At 37.6% G+C, this 24,728-nt stretch overlaps 1 protein-coding gene across 3 annotated transcripts in view; it reads right to left on the bottom strand.

Annotated features, from left to right (window-relative positions):
• Positions 1–3,231: 3,231 nt before the first annotated feature.
• The window catches only part of MAP3K7CL (MAP3K7 C-terminal like), a 30,737-nt gene continuing 9,240 nt past the window's right edge, over positions 3,232–24,728 (bottom strand). For 2 of the 3 annotated variants that reach the window (XM_082751684.1, XM_082751685.1), the window contains 3 exons: positions 21,598–21,659; positions 11,997–12,112; positions 3,232–4,409 (listed from right to left, as the gene is read on the bottom strand). In XM_082751684.1, coding sequence (XP_082607810.1) covers positions 4,229–4,409; positions 11,997–12,112; positions 21,598–21,659 — 359 coding nt within the window. In that variant the 3' untranslated portion in view covers positions 3,232–4,228. Of the gene's footprint in view, positions 4,410–11,996; positions 12,113–21,597; positions 21,660–22,248; positions 22,300–24,728 lie in introns of those variants that run through there. The other variant, XM_082751686.1, reaches the window with a different exon arrangement.

The following is a 24,728-nucleotide window of genomic DNA, read 5'->3' as shown; positions in this document are numbered from 1 at the left end:
AACTGGTGATCAATGTGTAGAAATGCTGAGTGACTCATGCTAAATCTTGTGCTTTCTACAGTTTGAACCACTGGACTGTGCAGTCTAGAAAGCCTGGGCTGAGGTATTGTGTGAATGATTGCCATCTTTCATGCATACAGCTATGACTAATGCATAGCACTCTTTGTGAAGAACACTGAAGAACCTGTAGGTGGCTGATACTGGTTCAAGCAAGGTAGATTGTCAAGAAGACAGTCAATAGTTTCATCATGTATTTTCCAAGGATGTTCATCAGTGTATTATCTGTGAGTCTCCCACATTACTTTTCCTACATTGTGCCGTGGTAAGATAAATTAATTTTCCTTATTTGCCCACCCACCTCCTTCTTTCAGCTGGAACTGAGGCACACTCAGATAAAAACATAAAATGTGCATTAATGGGGCCTGTTCAGAGATACACAAGGTATCACAGTCTGGAGTATTTAGAGCACCTTAGATGCACTGTGGTGCATCACAGAGCACTTTAAGTATTGGAAACACAACTTCTGCATACATCACAGCAGGTATTAATGCTCACTGATTTGGGAAATCAGAGCTTGATTTGGCATCTTCTCCCCTCTTCTCTGTGTACATATGTGAAGGATGCTGTAACAGGAGGGAGAAGACCCTCAGGGCTGTGGGTGTGTACATGTAGAAGTATGTGCTTGGGAGAAGAAAGCCGTGCTATAATGGGTTCTGCCAGTTTTCCTGATAAACCTGCTGGCCAGGGACAGTGGTCCTGCTGCTATGTCTCTGCCTGAAGCAAACTTCCTTTCACCGCAGTCCTCTTCTATCAGTGCACAACGTGGTGCTGCCAAAATGACAGCACCGCTGACATCTGTGTGCTGCCATCCTGAGCGCTGAGCAAGCAAAGAATGTTAGGTAGGGAAAAAGGAGCCATGTGTCATGCTCACAAAAGCCTAGGTGGCAATAAAGCCTTGGGGCGAGGAAGGTGACACATTTCCAAAGATGATTAATTCACAAAAACAGCTGGAGCAGAGATAACTGTGGAAGGGGAAGTGTTAGAAAAAAATAAAAAAATAAAAAAGTCAAGCTGCCAAACTCAAACCTGCAGGTTCTTATCTTCCAGACTTTTCAAATGTACAATTACCCTAGAATTTGGCTGTTTCAAGGCTGCATGAGTCATATCCTTGCTAACTGGAATACTTAAATTAAGCTTGTTCAGCATTTGTTATGATGGAAGGAAGTTACTTAGTAATAATAGGAAATAGATAGCACAGGTCTTGTTTTTTTAAACTCATTTACTTCACTGTTTTCTTAAGTGGTCTGAAGCAAATGCATTTGCCATTGTAGTGGCACGTTTACTTTTGCTAACCTGAATAACAGCAAGAAATGCACTTTCTCTGTGTAACAGACTGCATCTGTATAGCTTTAGCCATTTAGAAACTCCTGCTGCCATCTGAGCCTTTCACTGGCTTTCCCTGCATTCTGGCCATGGGTGAATCATGAGCACAAGCTTCAGATGCTCTGCTGGTTTGTTTGACCACGACTGCAGTTGTCCCATGCTGCAGTCAGATGTTACAAAACTGGAGGTTTCATTGGCAGCTGAACCCAAAAGCTGAAAGTGGCTTCTACAATCCTGGGTGAAACATGACATAAACACATCTCTGAAACAACAGTATATAATGCTTTTTTACAGTGCTATACTTACAAAGAACCTAGTTAGCAGAGTAATCTAAGGTCTCTCCTTAAATAACAGAAGGACACAAATCATATTATCTTTTGGAAAATACAGTATAATATGACAACAAAAGTTTTCCTTTAAAAAAAAAAAAACAACTAACTTTTAGCTATTAGGTCAGCAAAGCTACAGAGTTCAAAGTAGTATCTTGAGAAAAATTCATCATGTCAAAATTGGGGATGTATTGAATATGAAAATATATATCTTTATTATGCTCTTGATAAAAAATAAAATCAAGATGTGAATGCTAAACAGAGCAGTAACTTCTCAGGAGGCGGTTCTACTCATTATAACACCTAGCAATATTTGAAAGATCTTCTGGATTATGTTGACTGTTCTGCACTTTAATTTATTTGTCTATGTATATTTTTGGAAAATTCTAGTTTTATACTCTCTTCTCTTTAAATAACATTTTCCCTGCAATTTTCATTTTTCTTTATTATTTTTTTTCATAGGATATTTCGATTTTCCATTCTTGGTACTTTTGTTTTAGTTTTACCTAAATGTGGTAAAATGTGGTAAGTTTCTCTGGGTCACTACTATCTGGCATATGAGCACCCAAGCTGGCATGCAAATATACTGATACAAAACATTTATTTTTTACTTGAGCCATAGCTAAAAGTAGGAGGAAAAATTGATTGCAAATAGCCATCATCCAGTTTAAATACAGATCTTTGAATTAATTTAGTTTGGGATGTTTCAAGAGTTCAATATTTACCCATGTTGGTAACTGGACCATGACACAGATTTGGTGTCTGTGCACCTGTAAAAATGTTTCCTGATGACTTCCTTCTGCTGCCTGATCCATCTGCATACAAAGCCAGTTTGTTAATGAAATAATTGTATGTGCAGTTTTCACTGAATTCCCTGAAATCACTATGCAGACCAGCTGACATTTTCAAAGCTAGATAGAGAAATCTGTGACTAAATCCACAAAATAATTTTGACAATGATTATCCTGTTGTTCAAAACACATAAATCCAGCCAAGAAGACTACATCCCAGACCCCGCAGCCTGCTGTGCTCAAAGCAAAACTCTGAAGTCCACACAAGGTATGCTTGCCATCAGCAAGGCTTTTCCAGCATTCCCAGGCTTGACATCCCAAGTGTTTTTATACATTATGGTGTTGTTGTTTTTCCCCTCTCTCTAGCTCTCACAAGACAGAGTGCGGACTAGGCCCAAACTAGGGGAACACCGCAGGGAGTGGGCACAGAGGAGCGAAGAGGCAGTGTTGCGCTCTTTGGTCTCCTCTGCTGCCAGAGTAACTGGGGGAGCAAGTTGGCACCAAAGGAGTTGTTTGGATTAACCTGAAATCCCATTTTTTATAAGGCATTAGTGGTAATAACTGAAACTAAAGTTACGGCGGAAATCTTAAGTGTGTAGCTTTCCATTACTAAGACCTTTTAATACTAACGAGAAATCAAGTTTGTATTGAATTCCAACCACACAAAGATGTATCTGTCAAGCAAAATTAAAAATACAAGGCAGTTTAAGAACATTCAGAACATAAAATGGCTTTTCTATGTATGCTTTTAATGAAAAAAATACTGTATGAATAGAAATGGAAGTATAACAAAGAATTTCAATTGATTTAGGGAAATACGGGGATAAATAGAGCAAGTAAAACAAACATTTTAATTCCAGGTTATTTGTATATCACCAAACTCCTGTCCCTACTTACAGCCACTTACGTTTCAAAATATAACCAGGAAATAAGAACAAAATACCCTCATGGTACTTTTAGTGACATATTCTCAGTTAATGCTATGACGGTAGCAGTCATACACTAATTTCTCATTTCTCTCATGGCAAAAAACACAATAAAAAGACTCTCAGGCTATTTTATGCCTGAGGAAGGAAAGCCTGATCTCATCTGTTTCCTTTCAATTTCATAACTTGCAAATGATTATTGGCAGTACACTCACTTCATAAATAGTAATTGGGTTACTTCAATTTTAATGTGCAATTCCTCAGATTTTATACAACATTGTAAAGCTGACAAGGGATAATAAAGTATAGTTTTTACCCACAAGGAGATCCATTTTAAGATAACTTCCAAACACTTTAGGCATGAGGAAAATAATTAAAAAAATCTTCACCAAACTAAAATTAACATACATGTATTCCATATATTAACATTGTCCCTGCTGTATGCCTTAGTATGGTCCAAATTCCCAACACAGAGACTATTTATATCATTTTCTAGTGTGTCCATATCTTCTTAAATTGGAAGAAATATGTTTAGAAAAGAAACCTGATCTACCAGAACATATAATGGGGATAGATTAACTTCAATTATGTTACTTGAAATAAAATATCCATTATATAATGGATGAAATATCCATTATATTAAGCTACTGGCTGGCAAGCATTAAATCAAATATAGACTTCTACATACTCTGTATCTGTAGTGAAGTATTATAACATATTAAACAGACCTTTATTTTAAAATCTCCTTCCAGCACAGGGCCAATCCTGTATTAACTGCCTCACATAAGCCAGTTGTGAGTTACGAGGATCCCTGTCTCTTTTGGTACTGTATTCTGAGCTTTTCCAGCTGCTCTACGCACTGCGTCTGGGCCAGCTTCAGCGTTCGGTTCTCCTCCGTCAGTTCCGCGTACTCCTTCGCCAGCTGAGCAGCATCCATGCTTTCTTTTTCCACTTGTTCCAGCCTGGCAATCAGCTCCTTTCTGACAAGAACAAACAAACAAGCAAACCAGCCGCAAAGATTAAAAATGACAGTGAGCAAACACGTATTGTCATGTGTCAGGTTAAAGCTGGGCTACAGGCTGTTAATACAGTATTACCTGAGCTGTTGTGAAATAGGCCTAGAAACCTAATCTGTTAGAGCCATCCTTCTTCCTTCAAAGTATGAACCTGCCAAAATCTCACAGGTCTGTTATTCAGTGACCAAACCTGCAAAATGCAGATGGTCTACAAGTCAGTATCTCTAACTTCAGTCAGAGCTGGCCTTGCATCTTACTGAAGAAAATCAGCTTCCCTTCGGACCATACACTAGAATTTTGCTTGCAGAAGAAGAATAACTTTTTTTTTTTTTCTCTTAATACTGAATATATTTGAAAGTGAGCAAGTGTTTTTGTTTTTGTTGTTCAGCTGTTCAGCTTTATGATTATGTTCTGTGAAGTATGACTGGTTTTGTTTTCTTTTCTACAAAGAAAAAAATATATATTCTGGTAAATGCTAGGCACATGAACCCAAATTCTACATATTGTGCCCATAATGTTTTTATTCTCAGCTCTTAGTCCTTCTGCTGCGGTACAGTCATCCAACTGCAAACCTGACCCCTCCTGGTCTTTTTAAGAGCAGACACTTGAGGATTCAAGCTGTTGCTTCTTCCTGGAGCGAGTCCCCCAGTGCCCTGTGTTCCCAGGGCTGGCCAGGAGCCGGAGCCCCCTGTAGAGTATCAGCTGAAATTCCCTCAGCAGGAGCTGAGATAAAAGAGGCCTTAAAACAAAACACACTGAATGCATGAGTAACTCATGGGGTATCTAATCGCTCTCCACTTAGTTACCCAGCAGACTAGCCTGGTCTTTGCTTTATTTCCCTTTGAGTCAAATCATTTCTTCACCCCTGCTACAGGAAGCCTCTTCTAAAGGGTTCTTAGCTCGTTTGATCATTCTATCTTGGAGATTAGTTAATCTTTTAACTGTTTGTAGCCCTGTGACTTTACTTCTCAGTCATGTCAAAATAATGCTGGTAGATCATCTGTGGGAAGATGTAATGCCTTCAAAGTGGGTAGCTTGTTCCTGCACTCTTTGCAGGAGCCCCCTGGCAAGCTGGACCAGTGCTTTCATACAGGAAATTCTTACAGAAAAGGAATTCTGTCTCCGCAGGTCAGAGTACTCCCAAAAGGATAATATTTCAAATTGAGCACTCGCATTACATGTACCTGTAAAATTACCACTTCCAGCAGCGTAACTTAAAGCACCTGGGTTTTGAAATAAGAGTTCTCCTATCTGGTCTTCTTTTAAGATTAGTCTAATCTTCAGTTTTCAGAGATAGCAAAGTTTACCCATGGCTTAGCTGACTGCAGTCACAGTTACTGCAGTTCAAGGAGTCACAAAAGACCCCTGGCACACTCATTTCTTCCAGCTGTGCTTCTCATATAAAAAAGAAATAGGGAACAGTTAGCAGCCATTACAGCAATTTAAATCATCCGAAAGTTGTAGTATATCGAAGACCTCCTGTAGCTAAATGTTAGCTTTGTTTTATGTCACTGGTGTAATGCACATCAGCTATACTGTAGCAAAGTCTCTTCTGTTTGTTTTCACCAGATATAAAATATATCTGATTAGCTCTGCAAGAAAAAATGTTAAGGGTCTATTTTTCTTCAGCAGAATTCTGTTAACATTTGGCACAATACAGCTTTATTATTTTTTTTAAAGCAGCAAGCCAGATTCATTTCTCTTTGCTTAGACCATGCTAGATCAAAGAGTTTTCATATTGGCCAAGATGAACTAATCATGCTAGAAAATGTGATATTCCAGCTCCTATTAATGTGACTATCAACCACAAAGGACTAATTGCAAGTACGCTTTAGAGAGTAAGAAACATATTTAAGGACAGTGAGATTTTACTAGTCTAACAGCCTCAATCAAGTTCAGCCCTTTGGGCTTCGTCTAGATGGTTTTTGTCTCTTAGGACCAAAAGAGAGCTTCAGCAGTATTTCTCTGCTATTGTTCTACTGGTACAATGTTGGATGGATGGATGGATGATATGAAACTTTTCCAAACTACAGGCTGTTGACTAAGTCTTCCAAACACATTTATTTGTAATAATTCTTACTTTTCTTACACTTTACAAAGTTCTTAACGGGAGGTGCAGTGAACACACTAATAAGCAATCAGCATCTTAAGAGCAGGTAAACCTTTGCCATGAGGAATTTTAGTACTTGTGGGAGAAAGGTACTGTCTACTCTACTTGGACTTGAGCCAGGCAGACAGCGTGCAAACTCAGACAGCTCTAGTAATGAATGTCATTCCTGATTTGATAAGATGAGGCTATGTGCAAGCATGGTTTTCATGCTGCCCTCTAATAAACCTAAAGCAGTGCAGGTGGCTTCTTTTTTTTTCTTATTTCTTCCTGGGATTAAGTTTTGCTGTTAAAGAAAGCAAACAAGAGCTAAGATCAAAGTATCCTCATTTCTGCAGTCTACTCTCTAGGACCTCCCTCCCAGAATGCAGTTTCCTTGCACTGAGGTAGTAAAATTGCCCTGTTCTGAGTCAGCAGAACCTACTTATTCCCTTCCCATCAGGATCAACACCTGTTTACAGGGTAGGGTGATGTTTCAGGCAAATACTGCCAGCCTGCCACAGAGATCTAAAATTAGAGTACCAGGGAATTGCTAAATGTTATGAATGGTGTGGTTTACGAAGCTCACAAAAGGATGAGGACAGTAACTAACATTTGCTTCTGATCTAATCCAGGATTTGAACTTAGCTCTCAGAGGTTAAAGAACATCATACTAAACTCTTGCACCATCTAGTCTTTGTTATGGATGCCTAATAAATAGATCTAGCATTGTGTAATCTGTGCTTGCTGTTAATGGTTACCCTGTGTTTAAATATTAACAGCATTGATAAGGTATTTTCTAAAATGGTGCTGGGGTACTTGAAGCTGTGAGACAATCTGTAACGTGCACTTTAAGTGTTCTTTTTGGGGGAGGGGCTGGGGTGAGAAGGGAAGACCAGTGTGATTTGCATCAAAAACGAATAAACCACAAGCCAGACCAGACCACGAGAAAAAAAAAAGAAAAAAAAAGAAAAAAAAAAAAAAAAAACAGCAACAAAAAATAAATACCAAGAAAAGTGTCAGGTAAGACAAATATACTTAATTCCAGAATTCCAGATAACTCTATTTGGAGATGAACTGGACTCAAGGCAAACAGCTTCCACAGTGCAAAGAGCTGCCTTTGTCTTCACCTGGTTGTGAGCAACATATTCATGATTATGAACCTGTGGTACTACACACTTCTTCCTAGCTGACGTGTCTGTGTTCTGGTGGCCATAAGGTCATTTACTCTTCCCGTATTTGACTTTCATGTCAGGAGGAATCAGGAGATTCCCGTCAGGTAACTGCTGACTGAGGAGACTGCCCTTGTGTGTTCAAAGTCTGGTAACTAATTTCTTAAAATGGAGATAGCCTATTTTAATGTAAATAAAACCATTCCTCAGATGCTGCCAGCACATAAAGGTATGTAAGTATTCATTACTACAGCAGGGCATGATGAGGTTTCTCTTTGTATTTGAGAAGACATTTCTACTGATTTGGCGAGTTAACAGGTATTTTGTATGTGTTTGAGTTGATGAAAAATCAGGTCTAGAATGGAAAAATTAGTCATATAAAAGGTTGCCTTTATGTCTTAGACCAATCTTTTTCTGCAGTACCTGCAAGCCTGAAGACTACTTGTCTCAACAGTGTAGGTACTCTCCAGAAAGTGTGCCTGGAGGAACCTTGGGCTTGAGACCTTAGAAAAACTCCTTGAGTCATAAAAGCATTCTAAAGCATATCCCACAAAATTAAGTGGACATCTCCACTGCATGTCTACTGCAACACATGTGAAGGAAGGAAAAGCAATCATCTCCATTGCAAAGAAAAAGAGCAATCCTAAACCAGGTGGTGGTCAAGTGATATTTTCTGGAGAGTTATATTAGAATTGTCTGGGGGAGGAAAAAGAGAAAACCAGCCAGAGCTAAGAATATAAGATATAGCTAGCAACCATGGCAACCCTAATATTTAACTACATAATCCAGGGTCATTATCTAGTAATAGCAATATAACAAGTGCTCAAAATAACCAGCCATCCCATCCCTTTCACCCAAACTTAGATACCCAAAAACATCTGTTATGGAAATACATGTGTGTTTCTGGAACATAAATTAAATAACATTCTGTGACCTAAATGTAGTGTGTTCTCGCTCCCACACCCGTTTCTTTCTTTTCGATCATGTCTCCCATTCCAGAGTGATTTTGTCCCTTCTAATACATATTGCTGGCATAAATGGCATAACTGGGAAGAGTTTGAGTGAAGACTGCAACCAGAGTTATGATGATTTATATTAGCAAAAAATAAATAAATAAAAATCTACACGATGTTCTCTTAAATTCCTTCAATTTCTTGCTTCCTTTTATTTGTCTTTTTCCTAACTTTTTTCCCTTCTCATTTACTTTGCCCCATGAGTTTCCCTTTTATGAACATACAACCTCCCCTGCTCTTTTACGTTTCCTATTTCCATGTAAAATAGTTATCTTCCCTCCCAGTCAACCTAGTACACTCTCTTGCAAGCTGCATTGCACACAACAGAAAGGGGCAAATAAGCTCTGTTCTTGCTCTGAAGAAAAGCAAGCTCTGTGATTTCACACCACTGATTTTCCATACTCCAGCCATACATCATTCACACACCACAGTGTGAGACAAGAAGAACTAAGAACTGAAAACCTTTGAAAAGTTTAAAAAGAGTAAATATTTTTTGACTATTTTAAAACAATGTTATTCACCTTTCTAGTTCTTAAATACACCTCCTTTAGAAATACACCTGTGTGTATTATTTCATATATAATAGGTTAAATTGAACTTTGCAGGTTGGAAAAAAATAATAATGTATTTTCTCTTGTTTGTTTTACTAAATATGTGCAATACTTCTATAGATATTTATTTCAGGTTAACTTAAAATAATTTCTTTCTCCTAGCTACCAAATTTTTCTCCATTTTTAGTCAATTTTTAGTCCATTTTCTGCTTTGTTCCTGATAATCATCATCTTCAGTATTCTGTGTACCACTGCCAGGTAGGACTTGACATTGGACTTTCACAGGTGAGTTGACTTATGGTGAAGTTCAAAACACTGGCAGGGCTAGTGTCTTGTTGTCTTCAGTAAAAATGTAAGTCAAAGAACACTGCACAAATTACTTGTTCACATTAAAAAGCATAAAACTCTACTTCTGTCCATTTTATCAAATTAATATTTAAAAGAAATGGACAATAGTAACAGAGAGCAGATGTATTAGACAATTGTGAATCTGCATTTCCATACAGTTAAATTCAGATGTAGAAGATCAAGACACCTGTAACAGTTCCTAATCTGCTCAAATTTCTGAAAGCTGCAGACAACTCCATATTTTCAGTTGGATTATAACTGCTTTTGAGTCTAAAAGCTGTGCACCACACCACATTTCTTATAGAAAAGACGAATCATTTTTCTTGAGAGGAATAGTCAATATGTGTGTCACCCCAGATGTCATGATCTACTCTTCACCTCTTTAATTCAACATATGCTATCCTATAAACTTCCTTTAACTTTCAAACTGTTACTGTTGATAATGTTTTTAGATATAAATAAATGATTGCTAGACCAAAAACCTCATTTATGTTTTGCTTACTTCTACACCTCCACACTTGTACCTCCTTTCTACCTAGTTTTATACAAAAATCAAGATAAATTTATTTAGGTCATATATGCTTACATGTGTGTAGAGGTCCATATGTCCTAGTAAATTTCTAATCCACTTTCTGATTTCAACCAAATTTTACAGGACAAAGAAGTCCCAGTTTCTGGAAGGTTTAAAACAAACAAACAAACAAACAAACTCCCCTACCCCCTAATGCTACAGAAAAGACAGACAACCCAAAGGAGGAAGGCAGTATGATAAGCCCTCCTCCAAAACACTACACAATAGAGAATCTACCTGAAGGGAGGGACTTCATAAATAATTCCCTGGAAAAATAAGCTTCCGTTGGCAGTTGCAGCTTTTTAAACCTCAAAATCAAATAATCACAATGCACCAATCTGTAGGAAATTAAGCATCTTCAATTCTAGTGCTTGTAGGATTACTTCTTCTGATTAAAGGATCTGGGAGGTCATGAAAGGTGCTGCACGGACACCTTTCATGTCTAAGCACTTCACAGCTACACAGCACATGAACATCTAAGCCACAAATATGTAACCAGGAGGCACATAACAAAGGACAATAATAGAATTCTATTTGTTGCCTTATTCAGCTGCTGTTGCATTAACATATTTACTGGGGAATTAAATCTTCTGTCCACAAAACAGGTTTAGCAAAGGTAGAAATAGTGGAAACTGCCTCACATTATTCTACTGTTGACATTCACTAGTGGAACGAAGGAAAATGCCAGCTTGAAGCCCCTTAATTCATCCAGAATGACACTGCTGAAAGGCTGACTTCTGGTCTTAGAAGTTAGGATAGTTTTTGAGTTCAGATAAACAATTTTTTGCATGTATGTGCTGTTCTGAAGAAGCAAAATATTTCTAATTCGGCTAGTACCACAAATTGTATAGATATATAAAAATGCATTCAAATAGTGTCTGAGTGTCTCTCTTCCATAGATTGTTTCTCTTCCATACATAGTTACGAGCTATATTCCTTCTTTCACCATATGCTACACCAATCACAGAAACTTCATGCGGCATTTGGAAGAATGATTGTGTCTTTGTTTTCCCAAGAAGCCTCCGAGATCCACACTGAGGTAATTCTTCCTGAGTAATGCAACACTTCTTGAAGTCACCCTCAATGTGAATATAAAAATAAAAAAGCATTTGCAGGAGAAATTTAGCAGTAACTGTTATTGCTTGGGGTTGGTTGTCTGGTAGAAGCTTTCACTGCTCACCTTCTTTCCTCTCTCAAAATTCCTTTGTCAGGTTTCTTGTGGAAATAATCACAGAAAGCACTTTGCCATTAAATAGTCATGTGAAAATGACAGGGATGTGAATATAGATAATAGATAAAAATTAAAAAAAAATATATATATATAATATATATATATATATAAAAGCCTATGTCCAGCTTAGGCACTTTGGATATGAACAACTAAAATGTGAGTGTACATAACAATGATGCATAGAAAAAGTTTACTAATATTGTCAAGTTACCTACACCAAACTGAGGATTCATTAAGCTTTTCAATAAAACATATAAAGTTACACTGAAAAAAAAAAATCCCTAAAACTCTAAAGGGGACTTGTACCAGATGAACCATACTGTTATGTGATAAAGAGTCCTAATACTGTCAGTGAAGGTTTTAAGAGACATCTGTAAAACTGAGGGCCCAGAGCTATGACAGCTCTGTGTCCTCTGTGTTCCCAGTTGATCCTAAGGACCAAGGCCCTAACTGTTGTGCTGTACAGTGACTGCTGGGCAGAGGAATAAGGTCACAAAATATTATCTAAAACCCGCATGCTTAGAACAGGATTTTACAAGGAGAATATACAGCAGTAAATACTTTGTGGAAGTTACTCACTTTCTTTCTTCCAGTAAAGCAATTTCTTTCTTCACCTCATGGTACTCTTCTGCTATTTTGCAGTGCTGTTTGTACACCTGCATAGATTCTGTAGAGTCATGACAAGGAGGCAGAGGCTTTATGAACAGAGGAAGAAAAAAAAAAAACAACATATATATGTATACTGCTTTTGAATTAAATATTCAAAATAAACACATAGGGTTTTTTTTATTTTGGAAGATACAACCCTTATTTTCATCCCTGTGAGAGTACTTTGAGAAAAAGTTTTTGGCCCTAGCTGCAGTGTTTAAAATACCCCTAGTGATAGCCTTTCACAGAAGGGAAAAAAACACTTTTCTGCATAAGAACATGCATAAGCCTTCAAATCTTGTTATGATTTTCAGAACTTTCCTTTACAACTTTGCAAAGTATCACTAAAGATTGTTCAAAGAAAGATTTCTCCCTTACCTCCCCTTTTTTCAGCTATAGAGATATAGGAATGCTAAAGTCGACACATTGTTCATACCTGCAAAATACATGAGCATGTTTTCACTGCAGAGACTACAGCACTGAACAGAAGGGTAATTTGAGTGTTCTCCCATTCTGCAACTTTAGGAGAAAATATATGGAAAGCTATTGACTAAATACTCTTTCACAGATTCAAGGCTTCCTCCAGCTTATCACTAAAATGGACAGGACCATGAATTGAGACACCAGGTCTGATTATGCTGGACTCCATAGGAGTTTCACTGCTCACTCTGGTGAAGCCAAGATTTCACAGTGTTTTGTAACCCAGCAATGCTTCAGTCTCTAAGTAGTTTGCTCAAGATTGCATCCAGTTTCTCTGCATCACTACTTCATGTAGAAGAAGGGGATATACTTGGTAGAAATGTTATGAGAGTAATACCAGTTATATTTGCAAAATGTTTTGAATTTCCATGAGAGGTGCATGTGAGATTGAGAGTAGAAGGTAACAGCATTTAAAAAGAAAAAATAAAGAAGAAATACAGATTAAAAAGACACAGTGATGGTAAAAGCCTCCTAACCTGAATACCTACATTATTATACTTTTTTTTTTTTCTTTTTCCCCACTGCACACTGGAGTTAATAAGTATGGCAAATAAAACCACTCTAACCTGGGACTCCTCATATGATTTTCAACTAAAATCTTGAAAATACAGTGTGGTTAAATGTCAATGCTTTTTCTTCCTTAAAAAGTATACAACTTAATTTGGGCCTCAGGCTTGACTGTCACATTTTGACCATAACACTTACAGGAAGTGTAGTATTTTTAAGTTATTAGCCATGAATCAATTGACTGTAAATGAACTCCAAATAGCATGCTTCAGCCACCTGTTTGAAGCAAAAGGAAGCACTTAAAATAGTTCCTTTACTGTCCAGTTAAAGAAATACAATTGCTTTTCACAATGTAAGTAGATTTTTATTGCTTGTTTTCCTACTTTGACTCTTATTTGTAGCATAATATTCCTTCGATTGCATTGTTAGAAAAATAAAAGCACAAGTCTTCAGACATTTCCTATTTATGATCTTCTAATCTTTTGTTTTAGCTGCACTGGAAATTTAGATTTTATCTAGCATATTCACAGACAAAGATTAAAAATGTTTTTATCCTAGGGGCAGGGTAAGCTGGCTTCAGATGTACACTAGCACATAGATGTGACTAATGTATGGACCTCTGCAAGTATTTGTAGATGGTATGCAGTTCCTCATTGAAATTTTAAAACGGATACTCCTTTTCCATGTTAAAAATGTAAAAAATGCTGTAGCAGAATTGTTTCATGACACAGTTCTGAGCTCAGAGAATTTGGGACCCCAGGGAAAGTGCAGTCCATTACTTGATGAATCTGGGCTTTTAATTGCATTTCGATGTGGATGAGCAATAGCACCATTCATATAGTCACCTAAATAATAAGCACAAATTTAACAAGACAGAATATAGAAGTCTCAGTGCTCTAATCCAAGAATGCAAGGGTGAGCCAAAGTAGCATCTCTGGTATCTACCAGAGATCAGCAAACAACAAATGCATCATAATAAAACAATTTTAAACAGTTCCCAGGGGGAAAGTCCCCAAACACTGATATTTCTATAAAAAAAACTTGCTTTTGCTTCCAACTTAGTTTCCGCAAATCTAGCTGGTTGAAACCAGTTTAAAAATTAAAGCAGCATTCAGCTTCTATATTCCAACTTCCCACTCAAAAGATATATTTAGAGAGCTAAAAATTATCTAGTCATGCTGAGACTTAGTATCTAATTCCCACTTAGAACCAGTTGCTGACTTTCAAACCCCTTCCTACCATTGTTTTCTCTTCAGCATCATTTTTTCTTATATTGATATTTTATCACTCAAAATAAACTGACAACAAAATAAACCATCAGTTTATTAGTATTCCACTTATACTATTCTATTTCAATCTTGATGGATGCTATTAAGCACTAAATCAAAAACTTTTTTAATTGTGAAAAGCTACCTATTTAATGCATAAAAGTTAAGCCAGAACATAAAAATTACTGTAAAAATGTACATTTGATTATGTTTTTGTCATCTGGATATTTTGGTTTGCACTTTGTAAAACTGACATTTCTAAGAATGGTTTCGGAGATAGTGCCAAGAGTTTGTATGAGTAATTTCTGGCCAGTAGTACATGAAACACAGGCTTATGCATTCATTATTTAACAAACAGCTCTACTATAATCACAGGAGACATGGGGAGGTCCAACAGTCTAGCCATTTTTTTGCTCTGCACCAGAAAATGTAAGCCAACTCATAAGCATGTGGAAATTATTTTAGCCATGTCTAAAGGCATATTTTTTTGACATAAGCAAGAGTACAGAGAATTAATAATGTGTCTGTTCCCATCAAGAGAAGCATTTTCAGAAGATGGCAGGGCAAACTCCTGAAAAAAAAATGCAGAAGGAGTCCAAGCTTACTTGTACTTCAGTAACTCCAAATTAGCAGATATTTACAGTGTTGACACACTGCCACAGAAAACAGTAACAGCACAGTAGTAGTTACTGGACTAGCCCATACTCATCTAAACTGGACTGGGAAGAGCCTACAAAATCAGTGAATCCAGCTCCCTGATATCAGGAGCAAATTCTGTAATCCACGGGCTTGTCATGTTCTTAGAAATACTGAAGTCCCCTGCCCCAGGTAGAAGACTGGCCCAGAGCCCCACAAAGGATTAGATCATTTATTTATTTATGTCCTTTCCAATTCAGTTTTGTGGGAGTTTACATATTTTTTTATTTTTTTTTTTTTTTATCATGCCAGCACTAGCTTTCATTCAAATGTTGGCAGCCTATCTGGGCTGCTTTTCCCCTGTGATGTACTTATAGAGGGCCCTCAAGCAGCCAAGCTGCATCCCTCTAATCCCTCCCAAATTAAGCTTCCTTTTCTTATTTTATCCCAGCAGTCTTCCTTTGCTGCCCGTTCCACCTGGCAGGCCTTTTTTTGGACACCTGTGAGAAGCCACATGAACCATTTCAGTCACTACCCTGACAGCAGTCTTCTGGTAACTCGCCTGCAGCAGAGAGGCACTGCAATTCCCAGTAGAAAGCACATCCATGAAGTCTATGTGCTCTTTTTCGGTAAGAGTTCACTAGTTTCCATAGGTGACAAATCACAATAGGCCTTAATAAAGTTCAGTTTACAGTATGTATTTTCTTTCATTCAGAATCCGAAGCCATACTATAATTTCTCCTTTGTACAGCCTGAGCTGGTTACTTCATGAAGTATCTTGTCCATCTGTGATTAATATATATAAAAGCATACCTGCTATATAAGCAAAAAAAAGACCCTGCCAAAGAAAGATATATTTAATGGTAGCAGTTGCTACTTTTAATCCTGCTTATTTCAGGCTTCAGTGTCATCCACCCTCATTTTCCTCCACTGGCAAAAAAAATGCGCACGCAGCATCTCTGATCCTGTTCACAAGTCTAATATAAAAGCCATAGCTTTCAATGAACCTAGTGTCTATCCTGCTATCCCTAGCTTTCAACAAGGTCCTAGTATTTTCCTAGTATTTTGTGAAACAACTCACTGTGACCTTGACAAGCTTTCTACAGACTCCAGCAAGTATACACTAAGAGATCCTGTTATAGGCTATTCTGTTACTTCACGTATGTATGTACATCTGTACAGGACATCTGCACTGTCTATTTAGATTTTAATTTCAAATCCAGATATGAAAGATGTTGAAAGATGGTATGCAGAGGCAGTTCATGAAGAAAGAGCTTGTTCATGTAGAAAGAGATTTCTGCTTGTTTAGGACAGGTTGAAGGAGCTGTTCTAACTACAGTCTTTGCTGGGGATCACAAAAAGACAATTTTCATTTTACTGTTTTTTTTTTTTTTTTTTTTCTTGCTTTACTCACTTGACAAAGTATATTTTGCCATGCCATATGAATATTAGCATTCCACATCCACAGAAATTCACAGCCAACAGTAACTTTTGTGTAGTCAATAGTGTCACCCCAGCGCTGAAAAAACTTTTGAAGAGTTTATTTATTTTTGTTTGCTTTTACTTTTTGGTTCTAGGCACTTTGAAAAAAAAAAAAAAAAAAAAAAACAAAAAAAAAAAACATCAAAACCTGTTTCTGAAAAGTTCAAAGTTTAAAGAAAAAAAATGTGCCCTGCATTTTTGCTAGCTGAGCACATGGACTCATCTAGAAGACAATCTCTAGCCCATGTGTAGAATAGTTGACCACTTTTTGTGGATTTGGTAAACCAAACCCAGCTAAAACATTCTGGAAAAACAGAAACTCCACTGACACTGTTTTCCATGTGGTCCATGCTCATTACATGGCCTGTACACTCTTCCATGATGGAAGGAACCACATTATACCAAGCAAAAGTGATAGCTGCACATTGCTGAGAGTTTTACTCTCCTTGCCTGAGAGATTTTCCATCCTTTTCCCACCTCAGTATGATGCCTGACTTTGTCAATATCTGTCTTACATAATCTAAGATCGTAGTTATCACAGCAGCATTACGGGAGACTTAGCAAGTTCATAGGCAGTCAAATCTAATTATAGAGTACCAAGGTACTCTAGGAAATCTCCTGAAATTTAATACTGACCATACTTTTTAACAACATTGGATATTTTTTTTAACTTTGTAAAATAATTTGTATGTGTCTACCAACAGTCTTGTCAGTCACCAGAAGCAATAGTTGCACTGTTCAAGTTGCAGAGTAAATGAAGCTTCTGCTAAATGCCCGTGTCACATAAAAACCTGTCCCTTTTGTAATATTTTCATTGTTTCTTTTGTATAGACGTTTCCCACTAAAGCATGAAAAACTTCCCTTGACTTAACAAGCTATTATAAACGGTTGGAGTCGCTGCATCAATTTTACAGTCATCCAACTCCATCAATGTCAGGAGATTCATAATATAAAACACAATATAAATGCCTCTCTCAAGCTCATGATTTCATGAAAAGAGGATAAAGAATTACAGAGCACCCTGTGTGCCTGTACGTGACATGTTCTTTCCTATCCCATACTCCTAGCTGGGGTAAAGACTTTCTTGGAGAACTTAGCAAATCACAGGAAATGCTGGAGCAGGACAGATGGCATACAGGGCTTAGATGGGGGTACTTAACGCTAGGCACCTTCATCTATATTCAGTGACTTAAACAACAAGGTCTTAGATGCTGATGTATGTATCTAAATATAGACAATAACTACTAGCAGAATGCCTGTCAGAGGCCACCACCACTATGCAGCTAATCAAGGAAGCACCTTCCAAGGCCTGGTCCAACTTTGACACTAGGTAAAGGTTAGCTTTTCCCAATGGCAAACTGACAAATGTAGGAGCCTATCCTCACTTTACTACCACTACATTGCTTGCATAAGCATGGGGGTGAACATGACACTGAAGCCCACATAGGCAAACTGTTGCTCTTCAGTGGAAATATAATAAATTGCAATACTGCAAATAAAAGAAACAAAAATTAAGAACTTATTAATACAAGCTTTGTTTCATTTGAGCATCTCAGCAACCTCGTTTTATTTATTTTATGTATTTTATATATAAGTAATAAAGGTTGAAAAGAGAACAGACTTTTTCTGTATGTAGATTGAACTCCTCTGTTTTCATTGACAGGGCTTTTGTGTCTGGTTGATCATGCCATAAATACATTCAAAAGCATCAGTATCTTATTTAAAGAAACAAACTATAAAGGAAAGGTAGGTGTCTATACAGTACATACACAATACTTTTTTTAAGGCTTAAAAAAAAAACAAGAACAAAACTTTCATGTTAGAGATTTTTCTTACAAATTACTCCGTGGAACTTCTTCCTATTAGTGGAAAATGTAACACTCAAAAAGGTAGTTGGACAAGACAACATTTTTGGTCTGAACGTACCTAGGAACACTAGGCAGATCACTGTTATTCTTCAGAAAGCAGCTCTGACTTTCAGCTAGGTTTGTCCTCTAGTAAGAGTGCTTATAGAGCATTAAGTATTTGCAGTTAGCCTCCTAGAAATACCTTTTCTCCAGCCAATCCTACCTCTACCTCTGCAAAGCTGGCACTGGTGCTTGGACAGCAGGCTCTATAACCCTGCCAGGGGGCGGCTGCACTGAACTTTGCCTTGCCATCGGACACCAGTGCCCGGAGAGGAGGTATGGTAGGATTGTGGGAGGAAAACTGGGAACACAAGGTAATTCTGCTCAAACAGCCAAGTTGTCTGCCAGGGCCTAACATAGAAGGACAAGGGCTTGAAGCCCAAAACAGAGGTGCAAATTGCTTGGTACTCAGGCTGTGGTCTGCTGCCTGCATGCATAAAATACTAAGGCACTGATTCTCCAAGTGGCTTAGTGAACGTACATATCTTTCAAACTGCTTTCAAAATCCAACCTGAAGATCAGCTAACTTCGGCTCTTCTTTTACAGGTTTCAAAATCTTGCTATTTTTCAAATGTAAAAAGTTAGTTGTTACCTGATTTGGTTTCTTTTAAGTGACTCTTTAGACATCTACCTTGCATTTTTAGTTTGTTTCTTTAAATAAAACACTGATGCTTTTGACTGTATTTATGTCATGGTGATGAAAATCTTGTGGCTGGCTGTAGATGTGATGTTTTTATTATGGAAATATTTACCACCATTCTTACAAATTCAAGTATTTCAGGCTGCTATGCCGCAGTTGATTAGAGGGTTTGCTTACATGACACCTCATGCTGCTTTATACTAGCTAACTCTGGGATACAGAAAAGCTTGGATGGAATGACAAGGAGCACCACCATTCAATACTTCTGCAGGTCCTGGTGAAATCCATGTTGTTGTAGCTTGCTTCTGAAATATGGGAGCTACCTGTTTCAAAGCCGGTATGGATACATTAACATAAATTGCAACCACATACCATACAGGGCCAACACACCCTTACTAATTTGGATTACAGTAATTTAAAATTGTAATTAATAAGAAATTGTAACTAGTTAAATTATAACTTTATTAGAGTTACAATTAGTTCAAAGCTTTAAAGCAGTTTAAACACAATATAGTTACATTAAATGTGTATAACTTTAAGCCGTGATCCAGATTGATGAAAGCAAGGAAATTCAAGTATTCCTTGTTACAGCTAAATGCACTGTTACCTCTACACAAGCTGAGAGCCCCATGCTGACTTAACTGTCCCTAGTTGAGCATAAAGACGTCTAAATATAAATATGCACGTGAGCTTGAAAAGCTAAAGGATGAAGCAGCACCACTGACTTTATACTTTCAAGAGCTTGAGTCAGATAATCCACATAAGTTATCCTTTGAACTACCTCAATATCACCAAGAAGTTTTGGAAGGATAATAAGAAGAGCATTACCTGAATCAAAGCCTTTGATTGCTTCTTTGAATTTGTTGTCATCCTGAGATGATAAAAGTAAAGGAAGGTTCTCTTGAAAAAAAAGTAAATGTTAGGTACTTAACAGGCCAAGAGGGTGTACTTTGTGCAGCTGCTCTAGTGCTTACTTAGAAAACTTTTACTGAAGGCCTATTATTTATCCAACAGATTTGAATGCTTCCAGAGGAGCAATTTCAATCTATCACAAAATTACAAGCTTAGAGCACATTATATGTTCCAGAAATGGGTCATAAGTCTTAACAAAAAATCATCACCCAGCCTGTAAAGTACCTACATCTAACACTAGCAATCTTGTTTTTATGCACCAACAGTAATGATAATCATACTTCGCTCTTTTAGAACAGTCTTTACTCACTGGTCTCAATGCTCTTTAAAAAGGAAGGTAAAAAATATTAACCTCATTTTACAGATCAACAGAGGGATGAGGCAACTTCTCCCAGATCACAGTGTGTCACTGACAGAGTTGGTAAAAGACAGCAGGTTACTGACATTCATTCACTTCAGTGCTTCTGCCACAAAACAATATTGCTTTTCTCAAATGGAATCCTTCTGAGGGAAGAAAACATCAGTCCTATCTGCTGCACTGGAAGAGCAGTGGAATAAACAGGCCAGCATATTGCCCTGCTCTTTTCAGCCCTGATCTTAAGTTGCTATTAATTGCTTTAATCCTTCCTAGCTATGCCTATGGATCCTGCCTCTGTTCTCAGGATTACAGGGACAGAGCAAGTGGAGTCTCTGCCATCCTCCATTCCCTCCTCAGCCATCCTTTTGATGAGAACAGCAGGAGAGAAAGTGAAGCCCATTAAGTCAGCAGCCCTCCAGAGCTGTCTCACTCGCTGATGGGGACAGGAAGGATGACATCATTGGACACCACGGCCGCTAATGCCTTTCTCAGTTTACACTCAGGAAACAACTGCCTTCATATTGAAATATCAGAGGAAGTCTAAATGCTCCTGGGAAACAGATGATCTGAAGTAGCTTACAAAGGCCAACAAACACTCCAGAACCGCCACAGAGGAAAGGGAAATAATCCCTGGATACAGAACTGGCTCTGTGCCTGGACAACCATGGACTTGCCATCAACTTGCCGCTGGATCACCCAGCGTATCAGGGCTCTGCTGTGCTACACTGCCATCACAAGTCAGAGTGGTCACAAAAGGCTTCACCTCCATTCTCCAGTACTGTCTGCAGGCCTCTGCTAGGGCAGCACGCTAGGGTTGCCAGCTGTGCAGCATGAACTAGAGTAATTTTGAGAAGCCAGTCTTGATGACCAGCCTTTGTTACCCGAGATTAGAGATAGGATGGCACTGTGTACCTTTGCATTCTCTTGGGATGCTTCAGAGAGAGCTGATCATACCAACCTTAGCACAGCCTGTAGGCGTAAGAGTGTAATACCTGGCTCATTCCTGCTCCCATCAAAACCACAAGAACTCCCTTCACTGCAGTGCAGTAGTACATACTGTGTTTTGCAAAGGAATTGTAAAAAAAATAAGAGTAGGTGAGATTATTCAAATAGTAGTTTCCTTGCAATTGGATTAAAAACATCAAATCACTTTTTCCGCAGATCTTAAAAAGACAATGTTTTCTGCTATAGAAATTTACACAGCCTTATTAAACATTAATAGGTTAGAGAAGCACCACTGAAAACTTTCATCTTAGTGTAACATCCAAAGCCTTTTAACAAAACAAATCTAGTCAATATGAAGTAGAACTGCAGTCCAAAAAATAAAATAAAATAAAATTACCTGCAGCTGCTGATCTAGTTCTGGAAATGCCAAAGGGAAGGAGTTTTCAGGTGCATCATCATCTAAAAGGTACACATTACATTAAAAGCCAGTATCTACCCAAAAAGAGCATTTCAAATGATCTGTTCAATGTAGCTCTAAATTGAATATACTCACAATAATACCAGGATTAGGCAAACATTTCCATATAGGCTTATCTTTCTACACCTGAGATATCTTAACAGACTCATTGTAAATAAAAATGGGTGGGAAATAAAATGTTTAGGTGCTGGGAAAGCAGAAATCGTTTTTATTATTATTGCAGTGATTAAGAAACAAAACAAAAGCAGTTACAGAAGTTAATACATGTGGTGTATTACACCACATGTATTTAATACATGTTTATTTAATACAGAACAATAAATTCAAGCAATCTTTCTCCCTGAGATATCCATTACAGTGCAAAATAAAGAACCCTCCACAGACAGCATCCTTACTATAAAAGGAGTTCATGACTGGAATGAAAGGGAAAGATATCTTACACATCACAGTACAACGACTTACCAGGGATAAAACAACAATAATAGAAATCTTTCCTCCCACTATCCAAAGGCAACCACAAGAACATGCAAATCAGACTGGCAACCCTGTAATTGGAAGACCATTACCTACATAGACATGATTAGAGCAGCAAAGCACCACAAACTTCTCCATACTACAAGGGAATGCCTTTACTCTAACCTGTAGATAACACTCCTTCTGTACTAGAGTTAGTTCATTCATGACAACAAGCCAAACTGTGTTTTCATTTATTTCTTTATTTTTAGTACAGGCTTTCAGCAAAGGTGGGACAGAGTGTGCCAGTTGCGTCAGTGTTGTGGTGTGGACACCTGCCCACTAGTAGCTGGACTGAGATCAGAAATATGAATCATAGTAGCGTCACAGCTAGCCACTGCAATATTTCTTTCTCAGTGACTTTCACACTATCAGTTTTGCATTGGATTGTGATGACTGTTTATGTATCTTACTACAGGTTACGGGAGGTGAAGAGAAGGTTACTATTAGCTAGCTTACAGAGTTATTTGTAATGTGTCAAAATTAAACAAGGATGGCTCTCACAGGAGAAAATTGCTACTATAGGTCAGATCTAGCAAACTGCTCTATGCTGGCTGACCTGTACGCTACAACAAAACCCAAACAGGATTAAAAGAACCACGTGTCAAAGCAGGATTCTGTACGTTCTTAAAGAGTACAGGCTAGGATTTAAATTATTTGACAAGCATTTGTTATCTCTTTATCCTGACATACAGCAAAGTAGGTTAGGGCAAACAAGTAAACTAACCCCTTTATCCTACAAAGAACAAACATACTGGCTAACAGTTTGAACTTTGCTTTATCTAGCACAGACAGAGCTGTACACCACTGGGAAGGGATGCCCAGAGAGGGGAAAAAATACCATGATAAAGAAGGCAAAAGTAAAAGTTTTTGAACTTCTGTAGAAAACAGCAAAGGGGTATATTTTTATGGGGTAGGGGTCTTGCACACGATGTCATACCCCACCACTTAACTTCATTTTGTACACCATGTCCTGTACATGCCTATTCTGGAAAATATTTAAATTGCTTTAATTGTAGAGTTCTATCTCATTGACATGCAAGTGTTTACCTTTAATTTGCAGTTGCTTTCTTGTACAATATTTAAAAATAGACTAATATTCTAAAAGAAGAAAGATGAATCATAGAGCAGGACTAAAAGGAAGGACAGAACAGGACTCAGTCAGACTAGGGGTACAGCTGCTCTACAAATATTTGGCTGAATAGCTGTTAAATATTCTGACAGAGATATTGGACCAGAGCAGTGGACAGCAGTTAAGCTGCTATTTGTTTTGACAATTCCTGCACTACAGGCATTGGTACAGTAGCATTAAGGACGGAACTCAGACAAAATTTTAACTTAAGGAAAATTGAAGCAGAAGCAACCCCGGAAGCATTTAAAGAAACAGCCAATAACTACTTTTTCACTGAATCAGATATTAATAAGAAAAAATAGTTTCAGAATATTAGAAGAAAAATGGATTATCCTCAGAAAAGAACAAGAAAAAAAAAACTTGGAAATACTTTTGAAAGGATGGAATACAGAGAAAAATTACTACAGAGGAAATCCTTTCAATAAGCAGATGTTCCCTGCTTATTTTCTGAACTCAAGTGACTGAGTCAATGGTACTAAAAATAGAACATATTGGTATCCTAACCATTATGGCATACCATAGTACATTTTATAATGGGCCTGCCCTAGCATCTATTGAACAGCTGTTAGGTTTTTTTTTAGTTATGCTAGTTTAAGACTTGTTTAAATCATCCTCTCGATGATGTTCAGCACATCAGATAAGCTGGGGTCTTCAGTAGCTTGAAATTTTTCTGAGCTCCTAATTCTCTCGGGATCCTTTGAAATTTTCATCTTAAGTATTCATCCCACAAAGAACTAACGGAAACCTCCACAGCTAACTGCAAGCTTGTTTTTGAGAACAACAACAAAAAACCTTCCCCAAAGCTTTCAGTTAAATAAATTATTTCTTCAGGATGGTCTACATTGCACTGTTGTCAAAGTAACAACCACAAAAATAACAACAAAGAGCACTTGGTAAAAATTAAACACATTTAGATTTCGCAGAAGGGAAAAGCAAATGACAGCAATTATTCACCTCCAAAGACTCTTATGAGGATGTTTGCAGAAAATCAAGAGGAAAGAAACTCTTGCGCTTTATTGCAAAAGAATCACTAGTGCCCTTAATGTTACACAGGGGATCAGGCTAAATCACATTGGCTTCTAGCCTTAAAAATCTATGACTCTGAAAATCAGAAACAGTGAAAATGTCCCAAGTGTCAAAGAAAATATTCTGAAGATCAAAACACATTCATAACTACCTCCTTATCTACGTGTATTTGTTCTTTTCTATTCTATATCTCCTTTACTAGTCAATAACGAAATATCTCTTTCTCCTTTCCTCAGTTTATTATTAGCATTTAATGAATGCCTAGTTATAAGTAACCGTTGATATGATCAAGGATATTCCTTCTAATAAAGTCAGTGGCTTTTTTGTGCCACAAAAGCCTGAAAATAATTAGGCTGATTCTTCACCAGACACAAACAGC

Source organism: Aythya marila (assembly GCF_965140915.1).
Source record: "Aythya marila genome assembly, chromosome: 1".
Lineage (NCBI taxonomy): Eukaryota > Metazoa > Chordata > Aves > Anseriformes > Anatidae > Aythya > Aythya marila.
This window is presented reverse-complemented; position numbering and strand designations above follow the sequence as displayed.